Source organism: Lytechinus variegatus, chromosome 4 (genome assembly GCF_018143015.1).
Source record: "Lytechinus variegatus isolate NC3 chromosome 4, Lvar_3.0, whole genome shotgun sequence".
Classification (NCBI taxonomy): Eukaryota; Metazoa; Echinodermata; class Echinoidea; order Temnopleuroida; family Toxopneustidae; genus Lytechinus; species Lytechinus variegatus.
Window position 1 is genome coordinate 25,971,327 of NC_054743.1, and position 15,188 is coordinate 25,986,514.

The window sequence follows — 15,188 nt, forward strand, 5'->3', positions numbered from 1 at the left end:
GCATCATGAACCAATCAAATAATTCCCCAAAATAAAAACATAAAAATACTGTGTTTAGCAGTACATTACAAACTCTTTGCTATGATTAACAGGATACAGTTGTACTCAAAAGTTTGTTGACCCTGCCACAAAAGGTACTCCTTCATGCCGAGTGTTGAATGTAGACAGCAACACTACAATGTGGTTGGGGTTCACCAAGAAGATATCTCCTTGGGTTCCCTAAATTTTGAGCACCACTACGTATCTGCCGACCTTTGGACTTTGTGAAACTCTTGACCTGAACCTCGCCACCTAGATAATTTTTATTCATAGAGTTGTCACAATTTTTGTCATTACTTGGTAAAGAAAAAAAAAGAGCAAATATTTTTAAGCACTAGATCATACCAATCCTCTAATTTACCACCTCAGCCAGAAAATGTGTTTCTTACCAAACTGGTATACATCTGTTATCTAACCAGATTATTGAAGTCATTGATAATCACTAACTAGTCAAATAAATTGCATCCATCTTTATTCTCTCTATCCCATCCATTTTTAGTTGTCTGTTGGATATTCCTAACTGGACTCCTTGATCATTTGATTAAATAGACAAAGATCATTCACCAGAATCTCGTCTCAATGAATGACATCCGTCTATACAGTAATTAGCACTCTTCTAGGAGACTAGTCAATGCCCATCAAAGGACCAAATCCAGGTCACAGACTGGTACAAACTTGCCAAAAGTCGAGGCATAGGTCTCTTCATTATATGTTGTATAAACTCCTGTCATAAGGCAGTTATGAGTTACCAAAAGAATAGGTCTCAGTCTATATCATTTTTCGTCCTCTCATCCTTAAAGATTTCTGCTTTGAATCTTGCAATGATGACCTCCTCTGGTTCAGTCTCGTTTCGTCTGATAGCAGGGGCCACTGATTGGAATTTCACCTTGAATTCTTCTACCTGGAAGTGAAATAAAAATATGAAATTCAACAATAAAAGATAAATGAAGTTCACAACAAGACAGGATTTAAACGAACAGTCTTATTTAAAGGAGAGAGTCAGAACCACAATACCCTGACGTAGGGAAACAATGGCATGTTCAATTATTTTTGTTCCTGGCTTCAGATCACAATCAATGTAAGCAGTTGATTTATCTGGAATTTATACTGAAATTTGATTAGGAAACACAGGATATTAGCAAAGAAAGTAGAGAAAATGACAGAAGAGCAGTAAATGAAAGAAAGACAAGTGGGAGGGGAAAGACAGATTATGGGGTGCATTTTACTTGAAGGATCAAAGATGTACATAATGAATATTATTATTAATGTGACAGTAATATAACAAAAATAAAAGAGAAAGAAATTATAGAAAAGGGTATTAATTCAAGAGAAAAGGGAGAAAGGAGGAAGAAAGAGAGAAAGATAAAGAAGGAAACCAAGAATTTAAACAAGTCCTTTTTTTCAAGAAAGGGAGGGGAAAAATGAAAAAAAAAATAAGCAGCAATGTTTTTGTTGAACACTTACATTTTTAACTCCCAAGGCTTTGCAAACCAAGAAGGTAAGAGACCCAACCCCAACGATGGCCCAGAGGGTTCCCCACCGTAGGGCTCTCATCCCTAATGCTGCCCCACTCTCATGGAGCTCAACAGATGGATCAGGTATCAGTCCCTATTCAAAAACAATGATGAGACATTAAAGGTCAAGTCCACCTCAGAAAAATGTTGATTTGAATCAATAGAGAAAAATCAGACAAGCACAATGCTGAAAATTTCATCAAAATCAGATGTAATTAGAAATTATGACATTTCAAAGTTTCGCTTGTTTTTAACAAGATAGTTATATGAACAAGCCAGTTACATCCAAATGAGAGAGTCAATGTCACTCACTCACTATTCTTTTGTTTTTTATTGTTTGAATTATACAATATTTAAATTTTTACGAATTTGACGATTAGGACCTCCTTGCCTGAAGCACAAAATGTTGAAATAATGGAATTCCACGTATTCAGGGAGGAATGAAACTTCATTTCACATGACAATGACAAGAAAATAAAAATATTTCATATTTCAAATAATATAATACAAAAAAAATAGTGAGTGATGTCATCAGTTCCTCATTTGCATACCGACCGAGATGTGCATATAACTGTGAAATGAAGCGAAACTTTAAAATGCCATAACTTTCTTATTTTACATCCGAATTTGATGAAATTTTCACTGTTATGCTTGTTGGATTTTTCTCCTTTTATTAAGATCAACTTTTTGGTGGGGTGGGCTCGTCCTGTTATAATTAGACCTGTAGCCAGATGATGTCACTGGTCAGTCTACAGCAAGGAAGAAATAACACAGGGGCTTGGGGCCATTCTGCCCCTAAAAGATCCCTAGGGGCCGTTTCATAAAGTTGTTTGTAAGTTAGGAATGACTTTAATATCTACTGATTTTTCTTGTGGTATTAAAATGATATTCCCCATTAAATGTTCACCGGTGATTATTCAGCGTGTCAGAAAGGCTCACCAGTCATTCTTATAGTTGCTCTTAACTTACAAACAGCTTTATGAAAACACCCCCTGGAAATTAAAAAAAGAGCCCCGGAAATCCCTATTCACTGCAAGGACAAAAGGGTTTATTTTCAATTCGTCTAATGCCAATTCATCCAATTGTCAACTCGTCTACCATCATTTGGTCTACCATTAGTTCATCTACTCACTGCATGGTCAAATTTAGTCTAATGCCATTCCGTCTAATAACCAGTTGGTCTAATAGCCAATTAGTCCATATACCATTTGGTAAAACTTTGCAAAATAATAAAAGAAACAACAATAATTGATGATGATGATGTTAATACAAACAATAATAATATTAAACAATTAACACAAAATTCATCAAAAACAATAAAAGAAACTTAACTTGAAGTCCAATCAGAAGAGCCCATTTTGGACTAACATTTTCATTTATTTGTTCAGATTATATACACAAAACTTCCTCCAATTACATAGATCTAGATTCACAGACTATTCTTAGGATTACCTTGGAAAATGATCCAGGATGTCTTCTCTTGGCCTTGGCTAAAGTCATTCCAAACCCGGCAAATATAGCCATTCCACTGACTCCAGCCAGGAAACCAATTTCTGGGAAGATAAGACAAGAGGTTTTGAATATGAAGTTACATGTCAGAATCTGATGTTGCCAATCAAAACTCTTTCTTGGAAATGATGTAAGATGTCAATGGGCTGTATGCCAGTAGCATCATTAAGCCAAGAGAGGAATGCCAAGTGCTGGTGTCCTCATGCTCTCTTACTTTCTATAGCACCAGTAAGGGCCACTGTCTCTAAGCGTTCTTACAAAGAATGTGGCCCAAAAAACGTATCTGTCAATTTTTGGGCCAGCACCTCTAACATAAAGGTTAAGTCTATTATATCATCATGGTCTCTGCCAAAATAATTGGGCCTACTAAAAAAAAATAGATTCAGAATGCTGACCGTCGACTGTTGACTTGTCTCTAGTCATGCTACTTTTAGTAAACACAAGTCTTCATAAAATTATATTAAACAATAACATTAGATTTTAATATATCTTAAATGTTTGACCTAACTTTATCCACTGCAGTGGATCACCCACTCCACAGCCACGATGCAACGGGAGCTAGCTGGAGTGGGGAAAATAAGTAATTTTGGTCACAAAAATGATCATCATCATCATCATCTGGTACGGGATGAAGGCGCAAGCCTGTAATTCCCGGTCGCTTCTTGTAAGATTGGTCACTGGAAACTACTACTTCATGAGCTTGCGTGAGGAGTCATGGAAGCTCAAAGTGCTTATTTTGCCAAAATATATCAATATTTCTTTTAAATTTGTCTGTTGATGGCATTTGTATTAGGTTTTCAGGAAGACTATTCCAGTCATTAATTACTCTTCTACTAAAAGATTTATTTCTCACATCCAGTTTGCTATGGGATTTCAATAATTTCATGGAGTGACCTCTTGTAGAGTTACTACCAGACTTGGAGAAGAAATGGTCTGGAGAGATGTTGACCAATCCATACAAAATCTGGTATTTGATATGATATTTAATGATTGTTTAAAAGTGTTTTCTCAATACAGCATTGGCATACCATAGTCCTACCTGTAGATTCTCCACAGGCAGGATGGTAGCAGTGAACAAGTGGGTGAGTGAAGCCAACGGAGTTCAGCTGAACAACCAACATAACACTACAGAGACCGTAACCCAGGGAACTCCCGCCCGCGTAGCAGACGGGAGCCCAGGAGCTTACTGTGTAATTGACCATACTCGCGGGACAAGGGTAGATTATGGTAAAAATATCTAGCAAGATAAATTATGAAAACAGAAATTATGCACTTACCACGATTATATGGATGATGGTCTAACGAGTGGCAGTTTTTCTGACATCTGGGCACAGACTGAAACCTCAAAAAACGAAAAGTTCTCTCCTTCTACCCCCGTCTCGATCTCGATTGGCCATTTTTGTTATGAATTGTAACAAAATGGCCGATCGAAATGGGGGTAGAAGGAGAGAACTTTTCGTTTTCTGAGGTTCCAGTCTGTGCCCAGATGTCAGGAAAACTGCCACTCATTAGACCTTCATCCATATATTATAATCGTGGTAAGTGCATAATTTCTGTTTTCATAATTTATCTTGCTAGATATTTTGACCATAATCTACCCTTGTCCCTTGAGTATGGGTAAATACACGGTGAGCTCCTGGGCGCCGGCCCGCTATGCGGGCCAGCGCTCCCTGGGTTACAGAGACCGAAGCTCTTGGACTTGGTCTAGATCTAGTTGTCCCTCTCTGGAGTCTCTGCTCTGTCCTCCGACTCCCTGATCTTGGCAAATATGAAATAGGGCTTCATGAAACTTTTAAGTGAAACGGTTAGCGGACAAGTATAGTAGCTCACTATCTCCAATTTAGTCAAGAAGTTAGACTTATGAGTGACGCGGTGTTGATAAACGGTTCCCTTGATAAACAGGCCCCTTACCCTGTCTTAGGGCCTACAGAAAATTCAAGCTGTGGGACTGAGTAAATTCAAATTTCTAGTTAATGAACCAAGTAGTAGGCCCTAGTAAGAAAAACTACGAACGAATTATATTTCTTAATGAATAAACAACTCACTTTGAATTTTTGTGTTTTTTGATTGATCAGACTGGCAATTCGTGTCCATTTTGAGGGACATATTATTAGGTGATTCATTCGATGATTCCATGGGAGCGGCCATCTTGATTCTGGTCAATCAAATTTCTTTTAATTTTGCAAAGAAAAGAGACAAGCTCATATTGAATAAATTATTTAAAAATATTTTTTTCAATATGAAATATATTATAATTTGCTTTAATGATAAAATCATTAATTTAAAATATTGTTTATTAAGGATAATTTTTTTCGAAATCTTATTTGCAAAACCGGCCATAACCCTTTGATGACTCGCGATCGGATGAGAGATCGAGAGAGAGCAAGAGAGAAGCAAAGCCAAGCCAAGGGTTGAGTTCATTTTATCCTCGTAGGGTGAATTATTTTGGAAAGGTATTGTATGATAATCTACAATGTTTTTTTAGGTTTGAAGTTTATGTTTGATTACTGTGGAGTTGTAGTATTCCGTACAAAAGCCCAACAAGAGCAAGACAAATTAATAAAAGTGTAAAACTTATGTTTGCAAACAGCTCTGTCTCCAGAAAGAATGTCCGTCACTTGTCAGGGAAACTGTTCGGGCAGTGTGTTGTCGCAACGGGACTTACCCGGCCGGCCCGTTGCACCGCGACGGTCAGGTCTCCGAGCCGTGCCTGGCCCAGTGGCAGTGAACTGCGCTGCTTTTGTCTTGCTGAATTTTAATACTGAATCTGGGATGAAGTAGGGTCTAGTCTAATTTTACATTTAACTTTTAAGAAACGGCAATGTCAGTCATGATTGATCAGACAGCTGGAGCTGGCAGCCGTCTGCTTCGAGGAATTTTTTAACATTTTTTTTAAATTTCTCGTATTTATAATATCCATATTGCCTGGTGAGTCGAGCCAACAAACGGAGTTTAGCGGAACAACCAACATAATAAGAGACCGAAGCTTTTGTTCTAGATTGATCAGTACTAGTCTCTCCAATATCAGTTGTTTAGTTACATCCTGATCCTTGGCCTTTATGGCCTTGTTTATGATTAAGTGGTAACTTAGAATTTCCATTCTTCAGGTAGAAATTTTCAGCTCACGCTTTGTTGCTCGCATTATTTGAATGTTGAAATATGTAATGTCATCATTGCTAAATGCAACTGTAAGCAGCAGTCATGACAGCTAGTGATCCATTTTTGATCAGATCAAAACAAGTAAAACAATTCTGCTCGCGCTTTGCGCTCGATGTGATTTTTTTTATACACATCTTCAGGATCACATTACATAGCCCAGAATGTTTAAAAATTAAAATACATGACAAAATAGCTTGCACTATTCAAGGCTATTGAGATTATTATATTTTCATGTTAAGAATAAAGCTCAGAAGTGACTATTAGGATGACCCCTTCAAAGAAACAAACGGAAATCAAATTCAAGCGGTTGATTGGGGAAAATGTGGCTTAAAAAGATTTCTGGTCCCCACCCCCCCCCCCCCCTATTGGCGAAGGCTGGATCTGCCCCTGCTTAATACATACATGTACAATGTAAAATAATGTTGGATTCTTCAGGTAGAAATGTCAAAATTTTCAGCTCGTGCTGCGTGCTTGCATTATTTGATTGTTGAAATATATGTCATGGCTAACTGCAAGCAGCAGTGATCCATTTTTTATCAGATCAAAGAATATATGAAAAAGTTTTGCTCGTGCTTTGCGCGCACAATATTTTCTTTTATACACATCATCAGGATCAAAAACATAGCCCAGAATGTTCAAAATACATGAAAAAAATAGCTTGTGCTTTGCGCTCGCACTTTTCAAATAAGGCTTGTGAGATTATTATATTTCGTATTAAGAATAAAGCTTAGAAGTGACTATTAGGACGTCCATTCAAAGAAACAAACGAAAATCAACTTTGAGCAGTCGATCAGGGAAAATGTGGCTTTAAAAGATTCCCCCCCCCCCCCCCCCCCCCCGCTGTTGGTGAAGGCTGGATCTGCCCCTGCTTAATACATGTACAATAATACATGTTGGATACCAAAAATGTCCACAATTGTACAGCTCTTCTCGTGTTAAAATCTTGCCCATTGAGGTCTTTATGAAGTTATAATGTTCATGTTGCACAAAACATTTGTATAGAGCAAGCAGGCCTGTAAATTTTCAGAGTTTTATTTTAGGGAAGGGCCATTTTCCTGCAGGACACATCTAATGTATTGCACTAGTTGAACATACATGGAAAAAAAGGCACAACACATCCTTCAGACCAATTGTTAACAGGGGCCTTTAGGCCATTTGTGAAAAGTTAAGCCCTGGGTACATGCACAGCACTTTTGAATTCCACACCAGTACAATGTTATTTCCAAGACAGTTCAAGTAGTTCGGCGAGTCTTTTTTGCAGTGTTCGAGTGTAATTCTTTATATTGTTTGTATTATCTCTAAACAGTTCTTGAGAAGGAGAGGGCTTGATGGTCTCACCAGGAACCCTGGCTGCAGCCAACACCCAGACAAGATTACTGGATGATTCCTCTCCTACCCCCACCAACCAACCCCGAGACACCGACGCTGTGGAAATAAATCTGGAATCGCGTAACAAAGTGGTGCCGAGGAGCACGGATGCGACAATGACCTCGCCCACCATGGCGACGACGAATGAGATGCGTAAGAAATGGCAGGTCTTGCCAGGAAGGAACTCATATTTTTGTGATGGTCGAATTCTCATGGCTAGGCAGAAGGGAATATTCTACCTAACTACATTTCTGATTCTTATGGTCAGCACAATGTTCTTTGCTTTTGAGTAAGTACTATTTTCATTTTGATGAAGGGTTCCTGTTATTTAGGCCTACTCAGTCAGTATATGTAACCAACAAAGGCATCATAAATGTATGTTTGTCCATCCCAACCTTCAACTTAGCATTTTACTGGGGCATTTTATGAGGTTTATTAGTCTGCAGGCATTTGGTCTATGTACTTCTCAGATAGCCTCATGTACATGTACCTATTTGGTCAACAATTTGGTCAAATTGCAAAGTGGTCTACACTACCCTACATGTAGGGCTAATACCTACATGTACTTTGTGTAATTCTTATTTAGTCTTATTTCAAGTTTAAGTTAAAGTTTAATTTATTAAAAACCAGACATACATGTACATGTATGAGTACAAATCAATGAACAGATAATACAAAAGGATCATTTGACTAAACGGGTAGAGTTGTAGACCAATCGGCAATCTGTCCAGGAAATCTCTTTCATTATAAAATATGATTATCAAACAAACAGTTTGAGGGATCAACGTAGAACTTTGAAATGGAATCATGTAAAGACTGGAGATAATCTGCCAAGAGGTTATTATACTGTAGGTCGAAGGTCGCAAGAAAATACATTCTGAGATATTAAGAAGGTATGTGTGATGGATCATCTTTGAACAAACTTTAATCATGTTCATAAAAATGGGGCAATAATGATATGTTCCTCAAATTTTGGGGTATTAATGAGCATGATGATGTAGGTCAAAGTTCGTCAGTGTGTGTGAATATACATGTACATATTATTATTCAAGCATGTCTCAGGTATACTTTTAGGAATGAAAGTTTTCTGATCAGATGTACAGGTGTCACTACATGTACATGTAGGTCAAAGCTCTTGGAGAGCATTGCTTGTCCCAGTTAAACTTGATCCATGAATGCATTTACATGTAGTACCAGCCTATATATAGTTTTGTGTAGTGTTTGAAGTTTTGAAGTTAAAATTCTGGCAAAGGAACAGAGCTCTACATGTGAATGGCAGAAATTCCAACTCTGTGAAGTTGATAGCAAGTCAGGAAAAAAATTACACAGGGGCTCAGGGTAATTTCACCCCTTAAATACATAAACTAAAGATCCCTAGAAAATTAAAAAAGAGTGCTTAAAGGTCAAGTCCATCCATGAAAAATGTTGATTTGAATAAATTATAGAAAAAAATCAAACCAGCATAACACTGAAAATTTCATCAAAATCGGATGTAAAATAAGAAAGTTATGGCAATTTCAAGTTTCGCTTATTTTGAACTCAGTTATGTTTGAACTTATTATGAACTCAGTGTCATGCAAATGAGTCAGTCGTTGATGTCCATCACTCACTATTTCTTTTGATTTTACTGTTTGTATTGTAATATTTTACATGTATTTTGTACAGATTTTACAATAAGGACCAAGTTGACCAAACCATAAACAATGCCAATTCCACATGTTCAGGGAGGAATTAATCATTGTTTCATATGACAATGAGGAGAAAATTAGAATATTTCATGTGTTTCATATAATAAAATACAAAAGAAATAATGAGTGGATGACGTCATCAGTCTTCTCATTTTCATACTGACCAGGATGTGCATACTGTATTACATGTATAACTGTTTTGTGAAATTCAGCGAAACTTTGAAATGTCATAACTTTCTTATTTTACATCCAATTTTGATGAAATTTTCTGTTGTAACACCCAATATCCATTGGTCTATTACATGTAGGTACAAATGTTTCATCATGATTAACTACATGTATGTACCCTTGATATATTTCAGTACATGTACCATGTACAAACACATGTAGCTATCATCAGATCAGAGAAAAATATCTGAGTTTGCACATTTCATTTCAGATGCAATGGTTTTGAAAGTAATAGAATAAGCACACACCCTTTTCCCTCATCTTCCCTAAATTTAGCAACCTAGTTTCGGTGCTCCAGTTCATAAAGATCATGTGTACTGATTATCGGCTTGATTCAGCAGACTTTACAAATCCCTTTTTACTCCTCCTATATATCCTCCCATCTCCACTATTATAACTCAAAACCATATTATGGTATCCTGAATACTTTGTGACCCTTAAACATAAAATATGTACATAAATGTAATTTGATTTTGCTACCTCAGGGAAAAGGGTAAAGTGCTTTACTAAAAGGTTCATTCAATGCCAACATCTTTACTGTACAAGGCATTATACAAGAAGAGTTTACAGAAACATTTGCTACTGTACAGTGCATCTGTACTACTGTACTACTGTACTGCAATAAATGCACATAGATCACATCTGAGAATGGATCAAAGAATACAGTACATGTTATCAATATCATAACAAACAAACAGAACGGTACATGTAGTAACCCCCACCCCCCCCCCCCCCCATAACATGTACATGTCTACAATTGGGGTTCACATGAGATTCTTTAAACTTTTCAAATTTATGCAAGCATCCTGAAAATTCACAGAAACTTCCCATCTGTCTTTACAGAACAGTTGTCATTTAATTTCTGTTTAGCCAAGTTTCTCTCCAGAACAGTCAATAGTGAGAAGTTGTTAATCAGGCATTTCCTCTCCACTTTACCCTTCTATTTTTATTTTGGAGAATATTGCCTTGACCAGTGAAAGGATTAATATATGGAAACCTTGGATTAGTGTATTGAAGCTAAATAATTAATCCATGCATGATGTCAAAGTTTTATGGAACTAATTATGAAAAGGCAACTATATTGTAGACATTTCAAACTTCATTTGTATATTGGGATAATGTGAGAGATGCACACATGTACATGTAATAATAAATAATAGGCATTTATATAGCGCCATCTATCTAGAAATATTCTATTCCGAGGCGCACAAGAAAAGAAAGAATGAGAAAGTTTGGATGAGTGTCAAAGTGCCAATAACTAATACTGTTAGAAAAGATAAGATTTCAGTTTGGATTTAAAGGTCTCCAGTGATTGTATAATTCTTAAATTTAATGGCAAATTAAAGCTCATGCACCATGTAGACACTTGGCCTATACTTGGCTGGTTTTTGTACGACCAAGCACGTACTTGTACATTGTGCAGGCTGTGTTAATTGAAGTTCATTACTGTAAACATGTAATTATTGCCGTTATTGCATTAGAAATTAACAGGTGGTCAGCTCTGGCAAAGCATTTTAAAAAGGGGAATCCAACCCAAATAAAAAGTTGCTATTTAATAGAAGAAATAGAAAAAAAGATATTAAAGACAATAGGTGAAAGTTTGAACAATGGTGGACAAGAAAGTTATGACCTTTTTAAAACTTGTAAAAAGTGGTAATAAAACCTATGGAGACATTGAATTGGCTGCATTGCTGATGATGTCATAGTACATGTACATGTAGGCAAGGTCAAGTCTTCCATTAATAATTCTAACACTTATTATGGCTAAAATGTCTTTTTCATCAGAAGTTTCACTTCAAATACATTCTTTATTGAGGACATGAGTCCTGTTCAGATGGAAATCTATGCCTAAATTTGTAATATCCTTGTAATACAGGAAGTACAAATACAGTATGTATTTTTTCTTCTTTAGTTTTACATTTTTGCCCAAAACTGGACCCACCGTTTGATAATGGATGAACATTAGGCCTACAGTACATGACCTGATAAATCTCTGAGTTTGTATGTTGCAGTTTGGGAAATACTGTAATAGTAAACCTTTTCCCTGTCGTGTTATGATCTGATTTCCCAAGCTCTGCATTGCAGTACGAGTATGCATTGAAGGTTGTTTTAAAGCTAACACTAGTAACTACTCAGTTGAATAGGCATGAATACATCATAGTTATTTATAGAGCACAAAATAAAATTGAAAAAGGGTTTTTAGGGAAAACAGTGTTGTGGACTTTGTACAGTACAGTACTACGTACATGTACACTCTTTTTTTCTTATAAAAAGCAATTGATTTTTTTGTGTGCGTAAATACAGAGTATTGTATTTCTTTATTGCCTTTTTATTTTATTTTTTGTTTCATAATTTTGATATGACTATGAGAGTATGAATTGCATTTTCTGCCTTTGAATATATCATATAGTACGTAGCCTGCGCATGTTGCAGAGCTGCCAAGTACATGTAGTACAGATTTTCAGTATTAGTACTGAAAAATGAGAAGAATACTGATGGTTTCATGCAAAATACTGATTTCTCAAGTTTCAGTTTTATGTGTTGTCCTATGGTATTTCTTTGAAAATACTGATTTCCTCGCCAAAATACTGATTTTCAGCTTTAAAAATACTGAAATGTTCTTGTTCAGGTTGGCAGATCTGATGTTGGCCTACATGTACATGTACGTGTACATGTAAAATTTTTTCTTCTAAAGAGATCCATTCCAGAGAGCCCGATTAGAGTAGGCCTATACATGTACATGAAATCTCTCTTTTTTTAGGTGATCTGTCAATCGACAGATCAACTATTAATTTCGTACTGTGAATCTTCTTTTTTATTTATTTCTTTATTTATTTATTATTTATTTTTATTTTCCCACCTGTTCTTGTGAGCACAAAATCTCCAAATCTACATTGTCAATAATCTTCAAAATATCATCAGATATGGGGACTTATCATGTGATGTGTATAAAGCAAGTTCAAGGTCAAAAGGTCATCATGACGTCATCTAGACGCCATTTTGTAAAATCACATTATCAATCATATCTTCATTATCAATGATCGAAAATTAACAATATTTTTAATTGTAGTTGTAGAGTCTAGAATTTCACTCGATCTACGTGTAAGATTGTGGAAGGGGGGAGGGGGATGGAATCATTTGCTATACTTGTACATCATCATGTACATGTAGATACTGTCTTTAATACTGACCCCGACAAGGGTGTGACTATTTTGTGAAATTAAATGAAACTTAACTTCATGCATGTAATTTGTAAAATAAAAACTTTCTTTACACTTTTAAACATCAGATTCTAAAGGGGAAGTTCGTCCTAACAAAAAATTTATTGTAAAAAAAAGTAGCAGAATAAAAAAATGAAAAAATATTTGCCAAAGGTTTCAGAAGAATCCATCAAAGAATTAAAAGTTTTTTAGAATTTTATTATTTGATTTGTAATGTCATATGCAAGCAGCATTCATATAAAATCAAAGAAATTTCATTTTCTCTGATAAAATTGATAACGGTGTTTACTGTATCTACATTGTAAGTTTGTACAATGTATATCAATAGAATAAATCATTTCACACCCGATAATGAATAGAAAAAAAATAAGTTGTCAGGAACCATTAACAAAAATGAAATTCATCTATTTATACTGTAGCATATGGGGCTGCTGCTCGTTAATGACGTCACAAATGCAAAGGTTAAAATTCTAATCTTAATCTTTGATTGATTTTCCTCAAACCTTCACCAATATTTTTTATATATATTCTTTCTGCTATTTTTACAACAAACTTTTCTTTAAAGGGTGATTTTTCCTTTAATGAAATTTTCAATGTTTTTCTTCTTTTTTTTTTCCTTTTTTTCAAATCAACTTTTGTATCAAAGCCTGAGGGTTAAAATCCCCCTTAAAACGAGGAATGGGAATTTAGAAAGTACCGGTAAATGTACTTCAAACATTTCAATGTTCACCAGATGGACATTTTTTGATGAACACCGTGCATTAGCCTTCAATAGGGAAATTGAAAGCCATCCTTGCAAAGTGCCAGATATTATGGATGCCTGTGGGCAAACCGTGTGATCCCATTTTGCATGCACAGAAATTCTGAAATCTGAATTTAAAACCCCAAATCAATTACCATTGATTTCCCTGCCTCTTCTAGACTTGACTTTGTATTGCATTTCTCTTTATTGAATTATTCGCCCCTTTTCATTTCCCTCCATTGCAGATTTATCTTCTAGCCCCGTCCCCCTCTTTTCTTCAAACCTGGGAGGTGTGATCATAAAACTGATTTTAAAGTCATGCATGATTTGCTATGCCTGACTGGTCGCCTGTTATTGTGCTTTGATAATAATGAGATGCTCCAAATTTTCCCTGGTGTTTCAGCAAAATGGAGCTGTAGCAAATGCTGGATTTTACCCTTTTGATAACAAATTGCATCTATATGTATGATTTTTTATACTTTATATAAGAATTTGATATGGGACGTTTTGGGGAGTCAGAGTCTGAGCAGCACCCAAGAATAGCTTGCCAGTCACATAAATGTACAAACTGCTTGCTAAATGTATGAAGTACATGTATGAAACACTAACAATTAAGGCCCCACAATTATTCCCCCCCCCCATCCCTTTCCCCACTTTCTATTTGCCTTTCCTTTTCCCATCAATACCCTGTTTTTATGATCAGAATCCTCAATTCACAATTTCACAATGAATATATGCATTTACATGTATCTGTCTTCGAAAAGTAATTAATTTGAAACAGTTTCCATTATGTATTGAATTTTCCCTTTCTCTTCATTTTATTCCCCCATCATGGTGCAGCTCCCCGTACCTCGCCAACAGAGTAACGATAGCCATCCCCTTGATTGCAGCTGTCATGGTGGTCTTCTGCCTAGCTACTCTCTTCAGAACAAGCTTCACAGACCCAGGGATACTACCCAGAGGAACGGCAGCAGAGCTTGCAGACCTAGAAAGACAAATAGGTGAGGGAATATTTATAACTTGGGTCATTAAAAAGGGGTACTCCAGGCTGAAAATAATGAATATGATTTTAATGTACAGACTAAAGTTTGTGTGAGGAAAAATCTTGTTCTAAATATAGATAGATTTCATTCTTTTTGTGTTTCTATCCTGTCTAAAGTTACAAAAATTAATAATGTTTGGAATTTGTAAAAAATAAAAGCGAAAAAAGTAAATTGTTTCATACATATATTTTAAAGTAAAGATTGATGTTGAATGGGTATACAGATATTAAAAACAAGGTGGCTCCTCGCATGAAATTATTCATTTTTTTATGTAGCATTTTGACTGTTTTTTTTTTTTCCTTTTATTTGTGTAACATAAAATGATTAAACCGCCATAGGGGAAATATCAACAGCTATTGTAATTGGATTTATTGCAATAAAACTATCAAAACAAACAATCGCAAGCAGTCTAAAGACTGAAATATACATGTATGACTGTTTACAAATAGAATCATAAAAAACAGATGAAGTACCGTAAACATATTAAGTTAATGTTCAAATACAATACACAAATTCATACAAACAAAGAAAATAATAGTATCATAAATGTACATTGTGTATGAAATGATAAAATGGAAATGAGACCCAAAGAGAAAAAGGAAAGAGGGGGCTGGGGGGGGGGGGGGGGTTGCCAGGCCCCTGAAACTTAAACAAGAGCCCCAAGTCAATCTAAAGAA

General features: G+C 35.8%; 2 protein-coding genes across 2 annotated transcripts in view; one reads left to right on the top strand and one right to left on the bottom strand.

The window, feature by feature from the left end:
• Positions 1-384: 384 nt before the first annotated feature.
• Positions 385-5,210, bottom strand: LOC121412621 (transmembrane protein 242-like). Its single transcript, XM_041605400.1, has 4 exons — positions 5,108-5,210; positions 3,006-3,106; positions 1,504-1,647; positions 385-940 (listed from the first exon to the last, which is right to left on the bottom strand). The coding sequence occupies exons 1-4, from the start codon at positions 5,208-5,210 to the stop codon at positions 803-805; spliced, it is 486 nt and encodes a 161-aa protein (XP_041461334.1). The 3' UTR covers positions 385-802.
• A 248-nt stretch (positions 5,211-5,458) lies between these two features.
• LOC121413698 (palmitoyltransferase ZDHHC9-like) overlaps positions 5,459-15,188 on the top strand; it is a 53,815-nt gene continuing 44,085 nt past the window's right edge. Inside the window, exons 1-3 of the mRNA XM_041606623.1 lie at positions 5,459-5,515; positions 7,528-7,878; positions 14,309-14,469. Of these exons, the coding sequence (XP_041462557.1) occupies positions 7,550-7,878; positions 14,309-14,469 (490 nt within the window). The 5' untranslated portion in view covers positions 5,459-5,515; positions 7,528-7,549. The remainder of the gene's footprint in view (positions 5,516-7,527; positions 7,879-14,308; positions 14,470-15,188) is intronic.

Bases quoted from the DNA above. Each gene is read 5' to 3' on its own strand.
- LOC121412621 (XM_041605400.1), bottom strand. From the start codon at position 5,210: ATGGCCGCTCCCATGGAATCATCGAATGAATCACCTAATAATATGTCC. The intron at 1,648-3,005 runs GTAATCCTAAGA...GTTTTTGAATAG, and splicing joins ATCCTGGATCATTTTCCAAG to GGACTGATACCTGATCCATC. The intron at 941-1,503 runs GTAAGTGTTCAA...TTTCACTTCCAG, and splicing joins AAGCCTTGGGAGTTAAAAAT to GTAGAAGAATTCAAGGTGAA.